This window comes from Fistularia commersonii, chromosome 11, assembly GCF_037954325.1.
Source record: "Fistularia commersonii isolate RoL2024-O1a breed Wild chromosome 11, RoL_Fcom_v1.0, whole genome shotgun sequence".
Taxonomy (NCBI): Eukaryota; Metazoa; Chordata; class Actinopteri; order Syngnathiformes; family Fistulariidae; genus Fistularia; species Fistularia commersonii.
In genome coordinates, this window is record NC_141294.1 from 16,619,334 (window position 1) to 16,639,860 (window position 20,527).

The window sequence follows — 20,527 nt, forward strand, 5'->3', positions numbered from 1 at the left end:
ATCTCACACACACACACACACACACACACACACACACACACACACACACACAGACACACACAAACACACACACAAACTTCAGGTCTTTTTAATTACGAAGCCAAATCGTCGTTGACAGCGTCGCTCCAGGTAGCCGCTCCTCCGGGCTCGCCGTCCTGGTGCGTTAGCTAACGCTAAGCTACGCAGACATGAGTGTTACTGCAACCCCCCCCCCCCCCCCCCAAACCCCGACACCCCCACAACACCACATCATATCACATTAGGCTGCGATAACACCCGACACACACACACACATACTCGCACACGCGCTGCAAGTTTTCTCCTGTGATTTATTTTTACGCTGCTGCTCAGACACACACACACACACACACACACAAAAGCAACCTGAGCTCCTGAACGCACCGCGCCGGCGAAACAGGCCCCGCGGCCAGATCGCAATCGCGAGCAGGATCTCAGATAAGGTTCCCATTTACAGCTTGTGGAGTTCTTCTAAAAGGAGACGGCGCGTTCCTTTACGAGCAGAGAAATACTTAGAGAGGTTTCCAATGTGTGTGTGTGTGTGTGTGTGTGTGTGTGTGGGTGTTGGTGTTCAGTTGACCCTAACTGCCTCTGCACAAAAAAAAAAAAATCTCTAAAATGCTAAATCCTCTCATTCAAACAGATCCCCCTTCCTTCTACATATAAATACAAATATATAAATATGAATAAAAATATATATATATATATGCACATAAAAGCATCAGTCCATTACACCGTATCACCTCGCCTGAGAACTCAATACGCCAGAAAGTAGTCGAAAAGTCAGGGTTGCCGGCGTCTCCTTTCTAAAACGCTTTTGTGTCTGACGAGACTTTGAACGCCTCGGCAAAGATGGGGGGAAGAAGAAGAGGAGGAGGAGGAAGAGGAGCGACGCTAAACCTCTCGCTCCTCCGTCGCGTCTCGTTTTGACTCAAGTGAGGTCTAGAAAAAAAAAAAAAGTAAGAAAGTGAAGGGGGGGTCGGAGGAAGGGGTAAATAAAAAGGGAGTAATATAAATCCTGCAGAGGTTAGCATCAAAACGCTTTGTGTAGCGTGTTAGCATTAGCATGTGTGATTCTGATGGCGACGCATTTTTTTTTTTTTTTTTTGCAAATGGATTTTAAATGAGAAGAAACACAAAAATGAGGTGCGATTAGCATCAAGAGGTGCCACCGTGGGAGGTGAAGGGCTTCATCAACATCAAGAAGGAGAAGAAGAAGAAGGAAGAAGAAGAGGAAAAGTCAGTTTTTTAATGCCACTCAAATGTCATGTTTGATTGACAGGTGATCTTTGATTGACAGGTGTGAAGTACAGCAGGTATGAAAAAAAAGGCACTTTAGAAAACAAAGTATTCAGACTGTGGGGAGAATTAAGGGGGGGGTCAATGTTCCATTGGTGCCTCCTCTTCTTCTTCGTCGCTGCAGGGTTCGAAGTCCTCGTCCGCCATGGCGGCGGCGGCGGCGGCGGCGTCCTCCATCTCCCCGCCCAGCTCGCCGAGCAGCTGCTCCACGTGCTCCAGGACGGGAAGGTCGTCGCAGCGCAGCTTGGCGTGCAGCTGAGGAGGGGGGAGAAGGAATGAGGACCACAGCCAGACAGGGAGGGGGCTTTGGACAATTGATTGATTGATTGATTGATTGATTGATCAGGGCTTCCTGAAAACGAGCTTCTTCTTCGTCCCGCCGTCTCGGCGAGGGTTCGAGTCCCGCTTCAGACTGACACGAGAGAGGCGACATGGCCGGTGTGGTGGCGGTTAGCGTCACGGCTAAACACGTAGCATAGCATAGCGTAACCCAACATGGCAGCCCGGGGAAAACGCAGAATCGTTAGGCGTCGAGGATCGGTGTGGGAAATAAATGAAAAATTAAGATTAAAAAAATAATATATATATTTAAATATATGAATTTATATACACAGCATATATATAAATATTAAATGATAAAAATCTACACTTTGGAAAGGGTGATAAAAGGCTAACGGCTCTAACAGGATTTAATTGAAGCTACGTTACTGCAAATTGCTAAGCTAACTTAGCCAACTCACCCTCCCCCGATTGGCCGCTCTGCCTGATGTCACACCTCTCCCTGATTGGCCAGTTCCCGGAAAAGCACAACTTGAAATTTCCCATAATGACCCCCCCCACACACACACACACACACACACACACACACATATACACACACACTTGGCTCAATACCTTGGTGACAGTAAGGAATGCAGGTGCAAAACTTTTAACTTTTATTTCTAAACAGTCTTTGAACGCATCACCGATGGCCGCTGTGATGCCATCAACGCCCGGTCGGCCCAAACATCCGAGGACGGAAGGAAAAAGGTTCAGTTGGAATTAACTCGTCGGCGTAGGCGTAACCTCAAAATTCAAATGTTAGCGCGCACACACACACACACACACACACACACACACACACTTGAGCTCAAGGGCAGTAAACAGCTGAGTGCCATCATTCTCCTTGCGGAGAGCGTAACGAGGCAGGGAGGGCAAAGCGAGTGTGTGTGTGTGTGTGTGTGTGTGTGTGTGTGTGTGTGTGTGTGTGTGTGTGTGGTTGCTTCACCCCGAAGACCGGTCTCCAGGCAACATCGGGTGCTGACAGGCGACGTTCCTGCGTTCCCGCAGGAACTCATTTGGAGTGTGAAAATGTGACGTTTAACTCTGTGTGTGTGTGTGTGTGTGTGTGTGTGTGTGTTTATTTAAGAGTGTGGGCCAAGGGGACTTGGTGCAGGACCCGGGTCCATGCACAAGGTCTGATACGTGGCAAGGGATCTGACTCTTTTGGCCTCTTGGAGCAGCGCGCGCGCGCACACACGCGCACACGCACACGCACACACACACACACACACACACACACACACACACACACACACACACACAGTCAGAACCGGGGTTATTCATCCTGGAGGAGCGTTGGATAAAAAGTCAGCTGTGCTCCACATTGGCTTCTCCTGGTCCCAAAGAGGGAGGAGGCCTTGAGGAGCAGGACCTTCTGACCTTCACCAAAGGGCGGAGATGAAATAATCTGGAGATCGGTGGATGGGGGCTGGACTCCACCATCAGAACATCGTCATCCAGGTCTCCGGTGGATCTCCTGCATGTGTTTGGACATTCGGGGGAACCCGGAGAACCCTGAAGAACCCCGACCAGACACGGGGAGAACATGGAGACTCCATGCGGGAATCCAAGCAGGGACCCCCCCCTGGAGAGGAGGCGGAGCTAATCGCTGCACCCTACTTCCTGGTTCCTCGCCGAGAGGGTTGAGGAGAAGGTGGAGGGACGGCTGGAGAGAAGAGTCTCAGCAGCAGAGATGAAGATCTGGAGGTTCCTCTTTGGGAGTGAGGAGGACGGAGAAGATCATCAGAGGGGCAGAACACGGTAGATGTTCTGGAGATAAATATGGTTTGGACATAGACAGAGGAGGGATGGAGAAGATCTGGGTAGAAGGATGCAGAAGAACCAGAGAGGAGATTTATGGATGGAAACCCTGAAGGTAGAAGTCAGATTTCCGGTCTTCAAACGCTCATTCCTCTTCCTGAACGTCCTGGACCTTCTCACGAAGGAGAACAGGATGGAGAGACTGCATCACTTGGAGGGTACAACTTCACACCCGGGCCAGATTCTGACATAAACAGCGGCGGCGGCGGCGGCGGCGGCGGCGGCGCTGTACTCGCACCCGCTGCTAATCCAGGAGTGTTCCGTACTGTGTTAATCCTCCGGAGCGGAGATGATCCCCCTCTGATGAACCCGCTGCGGAGTGGATCATCTCCATCCACGGCCCCTCGCTCGGGCCGCGGGAGGACGTGCACGCGGAGAATTCAAAACAAAACGATGTATAAATATATATACTATTTGAGGGCTATTCAAACACAAACCAGGACGATCATCCCTGGATAAAGCGGCGAGGACCGTCTAGATTCCGGGACTTCCGGGACTACTTTCACATACAGGCGGGGGGGAGAAGGCGGTACGGTGGGCTAAAAAAAATTAAAATAAAATAAAATCAATTGTACAGCGTCTTGAGAGATAGACTGATTATTCACCGCGAGCTAAACTAACACCGGTGATTCTTTGCACCGCCTGAGCCACGTCCTGCTGAGATCAGCACCACAACGCACGGGCAACCCTCATTTACAGCAGCCGCTGTTTTCTCCTCTCACTTTCACGGCCCAGGGAACCGGCCCGGGGAGGAGGTAGGTGTGTGTGTGTGTGTGTGTGTGTGTGTGTGTGCATAACTTCTTCAACTCTTCTCCAGCTTCTAGCCTGGAGTCACAGGGGCTAAAGCGCGTTTGACCGCAACGCTAGCCGAATACAAACGCATTTAAAAAAAAAAAAAAAACGCTCTGTGTGTGTGTGTGTGTGTGTGTGTGTGTGTGTGTGTCTCATTTTTGTAATGGCCCGCTTTGCGTTGCGGCCGTCTGCTTGCCGCCCCGAAAACAAATGAATAAGGATATCAGGAACTGCTGCTCGGTTCGTTCGGCGAACTGGAGGAGAGGTGGAAAGGAAAGAAAGTGAATATCGCAGCTTCTCTGGGGCTTCCTGTCGCCGACGGCAACAAATCTAGAAGCTTCACCGATGAGCAGTGATATATATTCACACCCACACACAGTATACATTTATATGTATGAATTATATGTATATATATATATATATACATATAGGCAATAGTATGCAGATCAGAAATAGTATTTTGCATTACTGATGTGTTTAAATGCTGTGTCAGTTGATAAACTGTGTAAATATATTCATATATTTTTAGGGAGATCGATATATTAGCAAAACTACAGTGTTTGTATTCGCAGAAGTACCGAGGCACTTTGGGTGTGTAGCGTTTCCTTTTCATGTGTTTAAATTCAGTGACGGTAGATATATAGATAGATAAATACACACATACGGTATGAGATATATGCAATAAATATATGACATATGTATTAGCTAAATTACTGTGCTGTCAGCAAATGTGAATCGATGTAGATACATTTGCTTTAAAATACGGCGGCTGTATATACATATATTTCCACGCACACATGCTATATTTATCCGTATGTATAAGATATATAATATATTCAGTTCATCACTACAGCAGCATTTTAGATGCATGGAAAGCCTACATAATAGCATGCATGATATAATGTCATTTAATATAAGCATATTTACCAGCATCTACATTATATGCATATATATTATGAGTATATATAAAATAATTGCACATACAATGTATGCACATATACAGTATATGCACATACAGTATAACCATATATAAAATACTTGCACATATAATATAAAATGAGCGCATAAAATGTGTATGTGCGTATTTATAATATAATAGCATATACAGTATATGCATATATAAACGAATCATGTGTAACATAATAAAATCTAGTGCGAACTCAATATATGCATGTCCGATATAAAAGCATATACATACATAACATATAAGTGTATAAGCGGACGTTTCCCTCTTTAGCCCCGCCTCCTCAGCAAGCCCCGCCTCCTGCTGGCATGGCGCTCAGACAGACCTCCCCCGGAGCCATCTGGGCATGTTGCACCGTCGTGCACGAGCTCACGCACGTGCACGCCATCCCTCCCGTCACAAACTCAGCATTAAAATTACATGACGGCGCCCCCCCAGTTACCCCCGTGGCCCCCCCACATCAAATAGTAAAGCTTTTGACCTCCGTTTGCCCTCGCCGCTTCCCCGTGCACGATGCTCATGCACGCACACCGTGCACGTGCGCGCACGTCCTTCCTTCCTTCGTGCACGCACTGCGGATCCCACCTCAGTCGCGCCCCGTCTGACTGAGACTCAAATTCCATTTCACGTCCGGTTTCCTATTGATTTTACCCTCACTACTATTCACCCCCCCGACACACACACACACATACACACACACACACACACACACACACACACACACACACACACACACACACACACACACACACACACACACACCACATCCAATCTGTTCACTGCTTCGCCTTTCATTCCCCCCCTGCACATCTTCTCCGTCCTCTCAGCCCATCCACTCTCCTCATCCCCATTTTTTTTTAAGTGAGAATATATTGCTGGGTGTGTGTGTGCGTGTGTGTGTGTGTGTGCAGTTACAGCAGGGGACCACAATGAAATGTCTTAGGGTTGTAAGTGTGATTTTGGATGTTGTTTAGGTGTGCACAGCAACACACACACACACACACATGAATTACGTACATATAAATACAGACACACATTTACATACACACACACACACACACACACACACACACACACACACACACACACTCACAGAGGGTGTATATAAATGCAGTCCGATGGAGTCGGGCCAAAACAAGCCGCCGGGCTCCGAGGACTTGTTTCCACGCCGACGCCCGTTTTAACGAGCGGCCCGGCTCCTCGTTAATAATTAACACTCACGGCGACACGCAGAGGCGAAGAGCCGATGCAAACGAGTGTGTGTGTGTGTGTGTGTGTGTGTGTGTGTTTGGGGGCTACGAGACAGAGCTGCGGGAAAAAAAAAAAAAGATGGGGGTGAACGTTGCAGTTTCCCCTGTGTACCTAAACACCTCACGCCATTCAGTTTTGCCGCCTCCCAACACGGCCATGACACCCGTTGCCACGACGGCGGATTCCCAACTGACACACACACACACACACACACACACACATGCACCATCGCCCCGTGGCATGGCGGCACAGCGAGTTTAACGGGATGGATGCCGAAACAAAAACGCTTCAGTCGGCTCCGCCTGATTAACAAGCCTATGGGTGATTCACGGGGGTTCCCGCCCCCTGATTGGCCGGCCATGAGCGCGCTCAGTGAGCAGTCACCTTCTTGGCGTTGGTCAGGTGGGTTCGGGCCGCCTCCGTCAGCGCCCGCCGCTCCTCCTCCTCTTCTTCTTCCTGCTCCGCCGCCGCCGCTCCTCCGCCTTCACGCTCTTGCCGCTCTTTCGCTTTCTCCAGCTGCAGGTAGCAGACCCAGCCAGAGAGATACCACACCTGGGGGAGGAGGGGGCGTCAGGGCGGTCGGCAACAGATTTACAACCTGCACATTTCACTTTCTCAACACACACACACACACACATTCACGGCAGCGCTGTCAAATTAATAATCAGACATCGACTATTTGTCAGATGGCGGCGTCTGTGGCTGTGTGGGGGGGCGGGAGAGATGTTTATTTGATTTGCAGGCTCAGCAGTGGGGGGGGGGGGGGTCCCAATGACGCCCCCTCCACACACACACACACACACACACACACATACACACACACATACTGCTGTCTACATTCCAGGAGCCCAGACAGGAAGTAACATCATGCATGTATGTTTGCGGGTGTGGCCACAAGGGGGCGCCACTGAGGCAGAAAACACTCATTTTCAGTTTTACCGCCGGCTAGTTTGTTTTTTTAGCCGCTGTCCAAGTTTCCTCCACCTCACTAGATGCGTTAAATGGATCTTCACCGTCAACCTCCTGCTTTTCCGCATAAGCCCCGCCCACTCCGGATTCCCGACCAATTGAGCGACGGTTCGAATAAAACGTCTCGGCCCAGAACGGATGTTCGTTCGCGGCGCCGGGAGCAGAGCTAAGTTCTCGCTCCTCCCGGAGGATCTGGAGACCTTCCGAAAACGCAGAGCGATCTATTTGGAGCTCGAACAAACGGGAAATGATTAAATTTAGACACGTTTAAGGAGCGGGAGTTGTGGTCCCGCTGAGGCTCACGCCGGGTCTACCTGGACCTGCTGAGATCTTCTGGAATTAACATCTGGAGGCCTTTTGACTGCTGCTATTCCCAGATTCGGAGAATGCCCCCACCCCGCGCTCAGGGATCCTCGTAGCATTTAGCGAACCAGTTGCCATGACAACTGCGATTGTAGCGGCGGCAGAAGTCGACCCAGGTGGGAGTGAGACGCAACGGGAGGACGGCAGGCGTCATTCATCCATTCAGGTGGGGACGGAGGCTATGCCTGCTGTGATTGGGCGAGAGGACGCCCTGGATCTGTCAATCACATACAGAGACCTACAAATATCACCCTGTCATTCATACATCAGATAGAAACATGCAGCCATTCACTCTCATCTTCATATATTATAAGAAGATCTACAAAGATTCACTCTCACGTTAAAAAAAAAACAGAAATACAACCATTCACTCACTCATTCATACATCATATAGAGACAACATTCACTTTCTCCTGAAGATGCCATATGACATTCACCCTCTCATCCCTGCTGTGATTGGACAAGAGGCGGGGTTCACTGTAGACCAATCACAGGGCCTCATATTGAGACATGCAACCATTCACCCTCTCATCCCTGCTGTGATTGGACAGGAGGCGGGGTTCACCATCGGCCAATCACAGGACCTCATATAGAGACATGCAGCCATTTGCTCAATCATCCCTGCTGCGATTGGACGATAGATGGGGTTCACCGTGGACCAATCACAAGGGCTCATATAAAGACCATTACCCCCATCATCCCTGCTGTGATTGGACAAGAGGCAGGGTTCACCGTAGACCAATCACAGGGCCTCATATCGAGACAGCCAAACATTCACCCTGTCATCCAGACGTCTGGACAACGTGAGGTCTCCGCTGGACCTTCTGCAGGTGTTTGGACAGTGTGAGGAACCTCACACAGGGAGAACATGGAGCTTCCAATCAGGAAGGAATTCATTCGGGGACCTTCTGCCTGCGTGGCAGAGGCTCCGAAAAATTAAAAATCATGAAGAAAGAAGAAATAAAGTTTGCTAATTAAGTAACATCAGAAGCTGCGTTCCACTCTCATCAGAAGCAGCCGGCGCTGCTGCCAATCAAAACATGCCGTCTTTTGTCGTTTCAAAGCGGCGGCGCATCTCTGCGCCCGTACGGCGCCGCCGATGTCGGAACAAAGACGGCGCCGATCAGAAGAGCACCTTTGAAAGCGTATTAGCGAGGAACTTGTTCCGACGTTCGGCCGCGACCCGTTCCAGCACGTCCCGAACTTCGATGAGGAGCAGTCGGCGCGACCTCTGACCCCGGCAGCCATGTTGCCATGCGAGTGGGTGGAGTTTAAAAGTTCATCCCGGTGACGCTTGCTCCCAATCTGTCAGGTGTGTGTGTGTGTGTGTGTGTGTGTGTGGCGCCTGGGGGGTGACGCTACGACTGCAGCCGGGAGTCGAGTCGGTAAAAGTGCTGGGTGTGTGTGAATGGATGAATGTCTGTATCTGAATGAGTGAATGTGTGTGTGTGTCAAGAGGGTGAATAGTTGTGTCACCTGAATAAACGGTTGTTCGTCTTTCTGACTTGTGAACGAGAAGGTGAATAGCTGGATGTCACATCATGCCGACATCTCAGCAGGAACCTGGTCGACCGGTGGACCGATTGACCGACCGACCGACCCCTCGCCATTTTCAGTTAGAATTAATCAATGACTGGAACGCGGCGATCTGCTACGCTCCCTTTCCATCCCGCCTCCGCAGGCCTCTGGAGTTTGACCTTTCCGCAGCTCCGCCCACAACAGTAGGCGCCGCATTCCCCTGCCGTCGCTTTTCCCGCCGCTCCTCAAGGCTGAAGCTAAACAGCGAGCGGCGGCGGCGGCGGTCGATGTGCCCATTCCTTTGCCGCCGCTCTGCAAAAGGTCCGTTATTATTGTCTCTGCGTCGGAGGCGGGCGGCGGTCAATAGCAGAAGAAATAAGAAATAAATGAGTTTTGAAGAGCGCGGATCGTTCGTCGGATGACGGAGGCGAGTGCTGCGTTCGGCTGCGACGGAAACGGTTCACGGGGAAAACTAAAAGGGAGCGGGTCCAGAGGGTGCAAGATTTCTGACCCTCTTCGTTTGCGGGGAAAATTCAGAGACGCCCTCGTCTGTCCTGGCACTCAAAAACAACCTGCAGGGTTTATTACCGTGTTATTACACCTGGGTGGTCTTGTTACCGTGTTATTACACAGCTGGTTAAGATTACCACCACATTACCATTGCTGGGTAATATCGTTACTACGTTAGTGCAGTTGGGTAACATTATTACCACGTTACTACGGACAGGAACTTTTACCGTGTTACTACAGGTGGGTACTATTATTATCATGTATTTAACTATTATGTGTTACTACACCTAGGTAACTTTACTACAGTATTATTACCGCTGGACGACAAGAGTCTGTCCACTCCCTGCTCCTCCATGCTTACCTGAACCACCTCGTCGTCCTCCTCCAGAAGCCCCTCCAGCACGTCCACGGCCAGCTAGAGGGCACACAAGACGGGCAGACTGTCAGAATTCAAGTCCAAGTTAATCAATAACAGAGATATTTTGGAATTAAATAGGGCAGAGCCGAATTCCACTGGATTTCTCTGGGGGTGGGGGGGACCAGACCAAACCAGATTGGACTGGACCAGACCAAGCTAGAGTACACTAAACTAGAGTAAACCAGACCGGACAAGAGTAGACAAGATCAGACTAGAGTAGACAAGAGTAGACCAGACCAGACTAAAGTAGACGAGACCAGACAAGAGAAGACCGGACTACGGTAGACTAGACCAGATAAGAGTAGACCAGACCAGACAAGAGTAGACCAGACCAGACAAGAGTAGACCAGATCAGACTACAGTAGACCAGACCAGACTAGACGAGAGTAGACCAGATCAGACAAGAGTAGACGAGACCAGGCAAGAGAAGACCAGACTACTGTAGACCAGACCAGACTTGACCAGACCAGACTAGGGTAGACCAGACTGGACAGGAGTAGGCCAGACAAGAATAGCCAAGACTCTGGACTAGACCAGATCAGAGAAAAATGCCAGACCAAGCTAGACCAGACGAGTGCAGACCAGGCCAAACCAGATCAAACTGGACTAGAGTAGACAAAACCAGAGCTGACCAGACTAAGCCATACCACACTAGACCATAGAGGAGACTAGAGTAGACCAGTCCAGACCACATGAGACCAGATCGTACCACAGTAGAATGGACTGATCCAAGTCATGGGGGGTCTGAGGCCGTCATCCCATAATAATCGGCTGTCGATAGAAAAAAGGCGACGGCATCACTAGTCCCTTTAGCTGCCGTCCATCCGATCCATCTATTGATGGCGAGGTTTGACCCCTTCTGACCGGCCGTGACCCCGTATCCCCCGGCGACCGCCACCGGCCAATGGCTTCCTGTCCAAGTCGCTCCCCAGAGCCTCGGTGGCGTCCGGCGACCTTTGGTGTCTGGGTCACTTCCTGCGGGCTGGCTGCATGACTGTGTGTGTGTGTGTGTGTGTGTGTGTGTGTGTGTGTGTGTGTACAGGTATTTATGCATGTATTTGCATGTGTGCGTTTATGAGTGTGCCTGTTCTTGTGTGTGTGTGTGCATCTAAGTCCGTGTGTGTGTTGTTGCGTCTACAGGAGTGTAATTTGTGTTTAAATGCGTGTGTGTGTGTATATGTAATATGTGCGTTTAAATGCGCGTGTGTGTACACGTGAGCATTTGTGCATGTACGTGCAAAGAATAGAATAGGCCTCGTATGTGTATTTGTTTGCGCGTGCATGTGCAATGCTATATGTGTGTGCATGTGTGTGTCTGCATGTACTCATGTGTGTGCATATATGATTACATGCGTATGTGCGCATGTGAGAGTGCACGTGTGTGACTTTGTGTTTGAATGCATGTGCGATTGACTGTAAATGTTCATGCCCATATGTGTGTGTAATTTGTGTGTATAAATGTGCGCATGTGTATGAATGTGTGTGTTTGTGTATTTCTTTGTATTTCCTGTGAGTCTGCAGGTATTCATATGTGTGTGTGTGTGTGTGTGTGTGTGTGTGTGTGTGTGTGTGTGTGTGTGAGCCCCCCCCGGGTGACGACGTATTGATTTTTGTCAACTCCGTGTTTGGAGGTGGCTGCCAGCCAGTCACCCGTGGTGAAGGGCGAGCGTGAGCAGAAGCGCACGCCACGCCAGCGCGCACGCCGCAAACAGCCTCACGCAGTGGCGAGCGCCGGAAACTCATCTTCCTCCTCCTCCTCCTGCCGTTCCCACGGCAATAAGGAGGCCCCGCCCCCCCAGACGGACCCAGGCTGCCGGCGGGTTAATAAAGACGACCTCCGCTGAGGCGGCGAGCTGCTTTGATTGACAGCTCCATCAATTAACATCCGGCCACTGTCCCTAATTAATTGAGCGCTGATTAAAAACACACACACACACACACACACACACACACACACACACACAACCTAAAGTCCCGGCTGGTAATGAATGGATTCACGCCCGGCACCAAAGTGATCCGCTTGACTCTGGATCACTCGGATGTGACAGACCAAGCCGCGCACACACACACACACACACACACATGCACACACACGGAGTATTTCAAGCTGCAGATTTAAGCGATAGGGAGTGAAGATCTGCGGTTTCGGAGTGGGGAAAAAACAAAAACAAAAAAAGTGGAACAAGAGATTTCCGCGAGCGGCGATGAGTTACCGCCGATAAGTCCCTTCGTTTGCGACTGCACTCGAACCCGACAACGTTGGGCGGAAGCGATTAAAGATTCAGATCTTCTGGAGCCGCTTAACGCTCTAAACAACAACAGGATTAATATTCCTGCGCGGAGGGCCGGCTGCTGTCGAGAAAACAGAAAGAAGCGCGAGGAGTTTGGTGCGCACACACACACACACACACAAACACACACATCGTCCTCTTTATTTCAGGCCCTTTAGACGGAGGGGGGGGGAGGGGAACACTCTGGGGAGGAAGTCATTTATAACGGCTGTTGTTGTGTGCGAGCGCGGTTTGTGTAATCTTCGGGCAATTTTGTTTAATAGAATCATTTTGCCGGAGCGGCGGTGGCGACGGCGGCGGCCGCGGGAGAGAGACAAATCGCTCTACAAGCGTCGGGGCATGGCGTGTTGCCCCCGTGCTCCGGCAACGTCGGCTCTTGAGTAAATAGATCCCTCGGATGTCTGCGCTGACGGTACTCGCCGGAGGGGGTGGCGTGGAGTGGCGAGCTGAGGTGGGTTGGGGGGGGGGGGGGCGGAGCTGAATTTGGCGAGCAGCGGCCGGCGGTTCAATCTGTTCCGCCGCCGAGGAAGTGAATTAGCGGCGCCGTGCGAAGCGGTCGAATAGACAACTAGCTTTCTAGCTCAGCTGAGGAGGGCGGAGCTTCCAGGGGGGGGGGGGGATGGAGGTCGCCGGTTGTCATGGCAACCAAACGCGCGTTTGCGCTGAAGCGCCAGCTGGTAGTCAAAGCGGCTAGGAGCATCTGTGCGTTATCGTGTTTGCAGACGACACCGTGCTCGGGAGGAACATCTAGAAGAGGTGGAGGTGTGAAGGTCGCCCACAGGAACGTGTGCAGGAGGCCAGAAGATAGGAAGCCTGGTGCGAGAAGAAGAGATGGGATGCTCTTTCTTCTTCTTCCTTCTCCGCGGCCTCAAAACAAATAAAAGCAGCCCTCCCCCGCGTCCTCCTCGCCCTTCATCACGCTCCAGGTGCCTTCAAGAGTCTCCGTCCGCTCCGGAGTAATCAGACGGGCGGAGAACGAGACGCGGGAATCAATTTCTGGCGACTTTTCTCCCAAATGAAATGGCAGCGGTCCAGATGTTGGAACAGGCGGCAGACGGGGCGCCGCGGCAACGGCGCCGCCGCTTTTAATGGATTTATTAACCCCGAGCCTCCGGGCTCTGGAGCGGACGATCAAAAATATCGACGGGGAGGAGTTCTTTCGATATATATGTACACGCCGACGTGTCGATCCAGATCACTGGCGTGATTAATCTGATTAATCGTTTTCACTCGCGGGCATCGGATCCGACCTCACCAAGATGGCCGACTCCGAACGCCGGGTCGTTCACCCAGACGGCGGCTAGCGGTCCAAAAACAAACAACAGACGGGACGACTGAGCGACAGGAAGTAGCTGTCATGCTCCACAGGAAAGCAGTAATACACATGTGTGTGTGTGTGTGTGTGTGTGTGTGTGAATATATCTTGTTTTTTTTGGAAAATACACATGTATTTTTCTACGTATCAAGCTAGTGGAGTATTTCAGCTGAATCCAGCCTCGGTGGAGGACGGCGGTGCAGAAAACAGCTCCACCTTCACGCCCCGTCCCCCGGCCTTTGCAGAAGCTGATTGCCTTTGCAGAAGTGTGTGTAAGTGAGTGTGTGTGTGTGTGTTGACGTGTGCCCAAACAGCATAACAGTGTTGTTACAAAGCAGCCGGAGCGTGAGCCGCGGCGCGTTTCGGGTGAAGGGGCGGATGCTTCGCGACGCCAACCGGATGAAGACAAACGACGTGCCGGGAGTCGGGCGGGGGCGTCGCCTCCCCCCCCCGCCTCTACCTTCCACCCCCGGAAATATCCATAAACATCTCATCCAGGGTGACCATGAAGGAACGCCAGGATGTAGACGGAGCCGGCGGCTGTAGAAACGACAGAAACGGACGCCGACGCCGCTCCGGCAGCTGTCCGCACAATGACCTATTGACACCGGGTTCTATTTGCGCCGCCGCCGAGGAGGACGGCGAGCTCCCGCCGACCCCGACGTGTGGCCTCACCTCGTACTCCTCGGCCTCCACCAGCAGTTTTGCGGCGGTGATGCGAGCCTCGTACGGCGGGACCTCCACCTGCCGGGACACGGGGAGAGAATTAGCGGATGAAAACGGCGGTGGCGGCGAGGGCCGCACATCACCCCTCACCCCCCCCCCCCCCGCCCGCCGCCGCCGCCGTCCCCGAGTCTGATAATGACGCCGATCCAATTTCAGGGTACAGAACGTTTCCGTGGCGACGGGGCCGTTCATCACCGCCGGCTCCCGTGGAGCTGCTCGGGGAGATAAGGGCGGTGACGGCGGCGCCGTCGAGGGCGCCGGTATCCGACCGTCGCCAGACCCCGTTTTGCTCGACGCTCGGACGGTGGAACGCGGCTGACATCCATCTTGGATTTCAGAGCCTCCGCCGCCAAACTGATAATGCCGCCGTTTCCACGGTTTCGCCGTCAAATCCCCTGAATAACTTTCTTATCATTGATCCACTCTGGTATTGCCTCTCACACACACACACACACACACACACACACACACACACACACACACACACACACACACACACACACACACACACACACACACACACACTTAGGTTTTACTGCCACTCGTTTCATTACCGCTTGATTTTTATCTCGCCGTCGGCCAATTTATGCAAGCGGCGCCGTAATGACCGTGTTAGCTGAAGGTCTTGTTGTTGTTGTTGTTGTTGTAATGTTGTCAGCTCCTTCCTCACCTGGGCCGCCGCCTCCTCCTCCTCCTCCTCGGCGCCGCCGGACGCCGCCAGCTGCTTCTGGGCCGGGAGCCACAATCCCACGCTCCTCAGCAGGTACTCCCTGCCCTCCTGAGGACGGCGTGGCGGACATGAAGGGGTGGAGGAGAAATAAATTTAGAAAAAAACATATGCGACTAGATCAGCTGTGTATGCATACACACACACACACACACACACACACACACGGGTGTGCGCACACACACACACACGTGCTGTGATTCAGAGCTGGACTCCCGGGCCGGGTGTTTGGACCCAGCCTGACCCCCGCAGGCCGTGGACGGTACTACATGCCCTGCTGCTCCAACGTTCTAGTGAGTTCTGGGTGTGTGTTTGTGTGTGTGTGTGTGTGTGTGTGGACGTCCAGGGGTTCCATAGGTTCTCCTTCAATGGAAAGGTTGGACCTTCCTGTGCGACCTTTTCACGCACGTCCTGGTTTCCACTGCGAGACGGAGACATTGAAGAGAAGGTGGTTTCCTCCTCCTTCTCCTCCTTCTTCTTCTTCTTCTCTTCCTCCTCCTCCTCCTCCTCCCATCGTCCCATTGCTGTTTGTTAGCTGGTCTTAGCGGCGCCGCTCTAATCCCCCACTTTTGTTTTCCTGCCGTGGCCTTTGGCTTGATTTAACTCGCCTGATCATTAAATTCATCCATTCATTATTCATCCACCGTCCTGCATGCAGGGTCAGGAGGAGGCCAAAGCCGATCCCTGCTGTGATTGGACGAGAGGCGGGGTTCACCCCGGACCAATCACGGGGCCCCATGTAAAGACCGTTCACGCTCTCATCCGTACATTCATGGGGTCTCCATGAACCTCCTGCGTGTGTTTGGACTGCAAAGGGAACCCGGAGAACCCAGAGGAACCCCATGCAGACACGAGGAGAACGTGGTGACTCCACACAACCAGGGACCTTCTGGCTGCAAGGAGGAGGAAGTTCTAACCGCCGCATCTGTCAAACAGTTTCTCCGAGCAGCTTCTTTCAGGAACGTCGCGGCGACGGACACATATGGAGCGGACCTTCTTCAGGCGGGTCTGGAGGAAACGCAACCGATGGTCCGACCTCATTAAGAGTCTGCTGTTAAACACACACACTCCCGGCCGGCTCAGGTGGAACATTCCAGTTTATCCACTTTGTTTGTTTCCTGGCCGGATCTCAGGTCACGTGACGACGCCGAGACGAGGCAGATCTAATGAGGTGGTGCTTTGAGATGCACCTCACGCTCCGGCGCCGCCGGCAGAGACGTGTCTCCTGCAGCTGCGTGGCAGCGATAGCCCTGGAGGAGCTAACAGGAAGTAGGAGGGATTGTTTTACACGCCGCCGTCTGCTCCCTGGATCCAGGTGTTAAACCCCCGCTAATGGATGGAGGCAGACGTCCCATCCATCAGGAGACAATGGCTCAGGAGACTCGTGAAGATGTTCGCTTGTAGATCCGTCTACCAACGGCTGATGAGTTTGACGTGAACAAATGCGTGCACGACGCCCGGCATCGGATGCAACAAGTTCCATCGGGTTCTCCGAAGTAATATGGTGTTGGAGAAGCCTTCTTCAGCGTCGCTGGACGCGGGACTGAGCTGGACCTGAAGGTTGCATTCACATCTCCTTTCTGCTACTACAATCAGAGGTCGCCACAGCCAATCACCTGGCCCCTTTTAACCAACAGCCAATCACCTGCCTCCATCTAACTCTCAGCCAATTACCTTCCTCCATCTCATCCACAGCCAATCACCTGCCCCTTTTAACCCACAGCCAACCACCTGTCTTCATCTAATCACTCGCCTCCATTTGACCCACAGCCAATCACCTGCTTCCATCTAACCCTCAGCCAATCACCTCCCTCCATCTGATAACCTGCCTCCATCTAACCCTCAACCAATCACCGGTCTTCATCTAATCACCTGCCACCATCTAACCCACATCCAATGACCTGCCTCCATTTGACCCACAGCCAATCACCTGCTTCCATCTAACCTACAGCCAATCATCGCCTCCATCAAAACATCTGCTTCCATCTAACCCTCAGCCAATCACCTGCTTCCATCAAACTTTGAGCCAATCACCTGCCTCCAGCAAATCACCTGCCCCCATTTAACCCACAGCCAATCTAATGCCTCCATCTAGCCCTCAGCCAATCACATGCCTCCATCTGGCCCTCAGCCAATCACGTGTCTCAATCCAAACCAAAAAACTAAACTCACAGTGAAGAATCTCCGGTCACCTGATAATTGCAGAACCTAGATGATGCTCACCAATTAACACCCCTAATGCCGCGACCTGTGTGTGTGTGTGTGTGTGTGTGTGTGTGTGTGTGTGTGTGTGTGTGTGGAAGTGTCTTTCTGCTGATTAATGGCGTACAATTCAATTTGCAGAGAGTAATGAACGCAGCACATTCCTGCTTTAATGTGGTGATAAGTCATCTGGTGCGTGTGTGTGTGTGTGTGTGTGTGTGTGTGTGTGTGCATGCATGCGTGCGTACACTGACCTGATTCTTCTCCGTGCTGAACAGGTAACTGGCCATGAGTTGGAGAGCCTCAGGGTTGTCATGGTGATACTGTAACGCTCGCTCTACGAACTCTCTGCATTTGTCCGCGGCACCCTCCTCCATGCTGCGTGCACACACACACACACACACACCTTTCAGCACGGGTGCGGAAGCATGGGCCGACGTGTGTGTGATGTCTTGCGGCGTACCAGAGGTCGGTCAGGTAGATCTCAGCCACGGAGCAGTACGCAACGCTGACATCCTTTGGCGTCGGGGCTCCGGGGTCGGCGTCGGGCGCCGCCATCGCTCCGGCCTGAGCCTGCTGGGAAGAGGAGGGACGCTCGTGAACGTGGAACGTGAGATACTTCTTGCAAACGCTGGACCGCCATTTTTAAAAACTCTCGTGGTCACTGGTGAGATGTTTTCTGGCCGGCGAGAAACAGAACGACCAGGAGATCCAGGCTCTTCTGAGGGCTCGCTGGAGAACATCTACATTTTGGACCAGAAAGTGCGGCCTTAGCTAACGGCTAACGGGGTTCTTCCCTCACTGCCTGTGCAAATGCTAAGCTAAAAGGTTCCCCCTGGAGGAGACTGCTTCCTGGAACGGACTTCAGAATAGTTTTCTGAAAAGCGGCTGAAGAGGGAAACAAGAAAGATATCTGTGGCTTAAGCTTAAAAAAAATTAGCTGGGTTTAACAAGTTAATGGGAGTAGAAAAGGCAAAAATCACATTCATATCTAAATGACATCACATTTTGTATCAATGAAATCCTGTGACACACACACACACACACACACACACACACCAGTGTCAGCAGAGCAAGAAGCCAGGGAATTTTAAATTTTAAATCACTTTAAAGAGCGTGTTGTCTTTGCAACAAATCCGGTCCAGAATAAGAATAAGAACAACTTTATTTATCCTGAAGGAAATTGTTGTGCCACATTTACGAGAAAAAAACATAACAATAATAAATAATAGTAGAAAATTGTATAAACAGTAAAAAAAGGGGGAAAATAAGAATACAAATAAATTATAAAGTGAGGAATATAAAACGTCTTAAGGTCTTAAGTATCAAGTGAAAGATAAGGAGTGCACAAGAGTATGACAAAATATTGTACATGTAGCTGTTATGTGAAATATTGCAGTTATGTACATATATACAGATAAATTTTTATAACATACAGTAAGTGGGTGAGATTTTTTTTTTTTTTTTTAAAAGATATAAAATTTTGAGATTCCCTGCAGCTGAAGGGAGAGGAATTAAAAAGTCCGATCGCCTCAGGTAGGAAAGACAGTGATTCTCCCTCACTTTTCAAACAGCGCCTCTGTGCTCGGCCAGCATTTATCTTCCTGATTCTCTTTTTAGTTGCATTTCGATGCAGAAATATTTATTGAGTCCTGTTTATTTAAAACATTTTAATCTGGAAGCTGGCGATTAAGGGGGTTCTTTCAAATGATAACAAACAGCGCCATCTCGTGGCCAAAATGTGAAATACATCCCACATTTTGTCTGAATTTGGGTAACTAATGTGTGTGTCTGTGTGTGTGTCAGTGAAAGTCCTCAGTCATCCGAGTCAGTCGTGTGGTTTCGGGCAGTCCAGATGCAGCGACGACATTTGTCAATGAGTGTGTTTGTGCACTCACATTGCTCTGTGTGTGTTTCTCCAGTGCAGACACCAGGACTTGTATTCCTTTCAGGTAGTGGTCTACAGCCTCCTGGCCCGTGTGGATCTGCCCCAGGTACATGTACTTGCTGTGACCAACATCCGGGCTCAGCTCAACTGCACGTAGGAACATCTGAGGGGCTTGGTCAAGGAGGCCACAAGGAACGGAAGCACAATAGCCGATTTACGTCTGTGCAGAAGAAAAACGGAAGAGAAAGATCAGAAAGGATATCCCCTTGGCTTTCTGGGTGTCCCCGAGCTCGGAGCAGATGTGTCCCAGCATGTCGAGAGCCTGCAGGTTGGAGGACTCCAGGTCCAGGGCGCGTTGACAGTAGAGGCCGGCCATCTGGAAGTCAAAGCTGTCCATGCACTCCTCCGTCTGCAGGACACAGGCGATGAATAGAGCATTTTCACACGCGTACCCCACATTATATGCACTTATCTGGTGACCTTCTCCAGGAGCTGCTGCACGGTGTATTTCTCAGCCGTCTTCTTCTTGGCCTTCTCATGCATTCTGACTTTCATCCTCTCTTGGGGCGACAACGCCACAAGTCCAGGTTCTGGAGTGGGGGAGGGAAGGTAAGTAGTGGGGTGTGAGTGGGTAGGTCAGCTATCTGGACCAGTCCTGGTGACTTGATGTGAATCCACTGAAAATAACAAACATGGAGACTGTACCTCTGTTTGAACGGCTGTCTTTCCTCTTCGGTTTGCTTTTCTTCTTGCCCTTCGCCTGTCCTCCCATGCTGACAGGAAAGACGTTTCTTTTGTGTTTAAATAACCTTTCTTTCGCTCTCTAAAAGCAGATTTGAGGCTGAGTGGACGGAGTGGGTGCAACACGCGTGGAAAGTACAGACTGGGATGCTCGTAGTGCGCATGCGCCGAAAGGTGAGCTAATAGCTGCTACGGCAAGAGGCGTGAGACAAAACAGTTAAAAATTACGAAAGGGCTTTTATAACATTAAGTCACAGTGGTGCTGAATTGTGAAATTAAATTAAACAGTAAGTGTTATCGCCGAAGAGAAGACTCAACATAAATATTTACCGGTGGAGTTTAAGACATCGAAAAAACTCGATTCTTTAACTGGGGGCGGGACCATGAATGATT

General features: G+C 51.0%; 1 protein-coding gene across 1 annotated transcript; it reads right to left on the reverse strand.

The window, feature by feature from the left end:
- Nucleotides 1–1,248: 1,248 nt before the first annotated feature.
- On the reverse strand, nucleotides 1,249–20,292 carry LOC147229761 (uncharacterized). Its single transcript, XM_086155388.1, has 11 exons — nucleotides 20,099–20,292; nucleotides 19,874–19,983; nucleotides 19,654–19,802; nucleotides 19,404–19,554; nucleotides 17,969–18,081; nucleotides 17,760–17,883; nucleotides 15,247–15,354; nucleotides 14,526–14,594; nucleotides 10,188–10,241; nucleotides 6,851–7,018; nucleotides 1,249–1,572 (listed from the first exon to the last, which is right to left on the reverse strand). Exons 1-11 carry the CDS (start codon nucleotides 20,163–20,165, stop codon nucleotides 1,399–1,401), a joined length of 1,287 nt encoding a protein of 428 aa, XP_086011514.1. The 5' UTR covers nucleotides 20,166–20,292; the 3' UTR covers nucleotides 1,249–1,398.
- Between the last annotated feature and the right edge of the window lie 235 nt (nucleotides 20,293–20,527).

Bases quoted from the DNA above. Each gene is read 5' to 3' on its own strand.
- LOC147229761 (XM_086155388.1), bottom strand. From the start codon at position 20,165: ATGGGAGGACAGGCGAAGGGCAAGAAGAAAAGCAAACCGAAGAGGAAA. The intron at 19,984-20,098 runs GTACAGTCTCCA...CCCCCACTCCAG, and splicing joins AGACAGCCGTTCAAACAGAG to AACCTGGACTTGTGGCGTTG. The intron at 14,595-15,246 runs GTGAGGAAGGAG...GTGTCCCGGCAG, and splicing joins AGGAGGAGGCGGCGGCCCAG to GTGGAGGTCCCGCCGTACGA.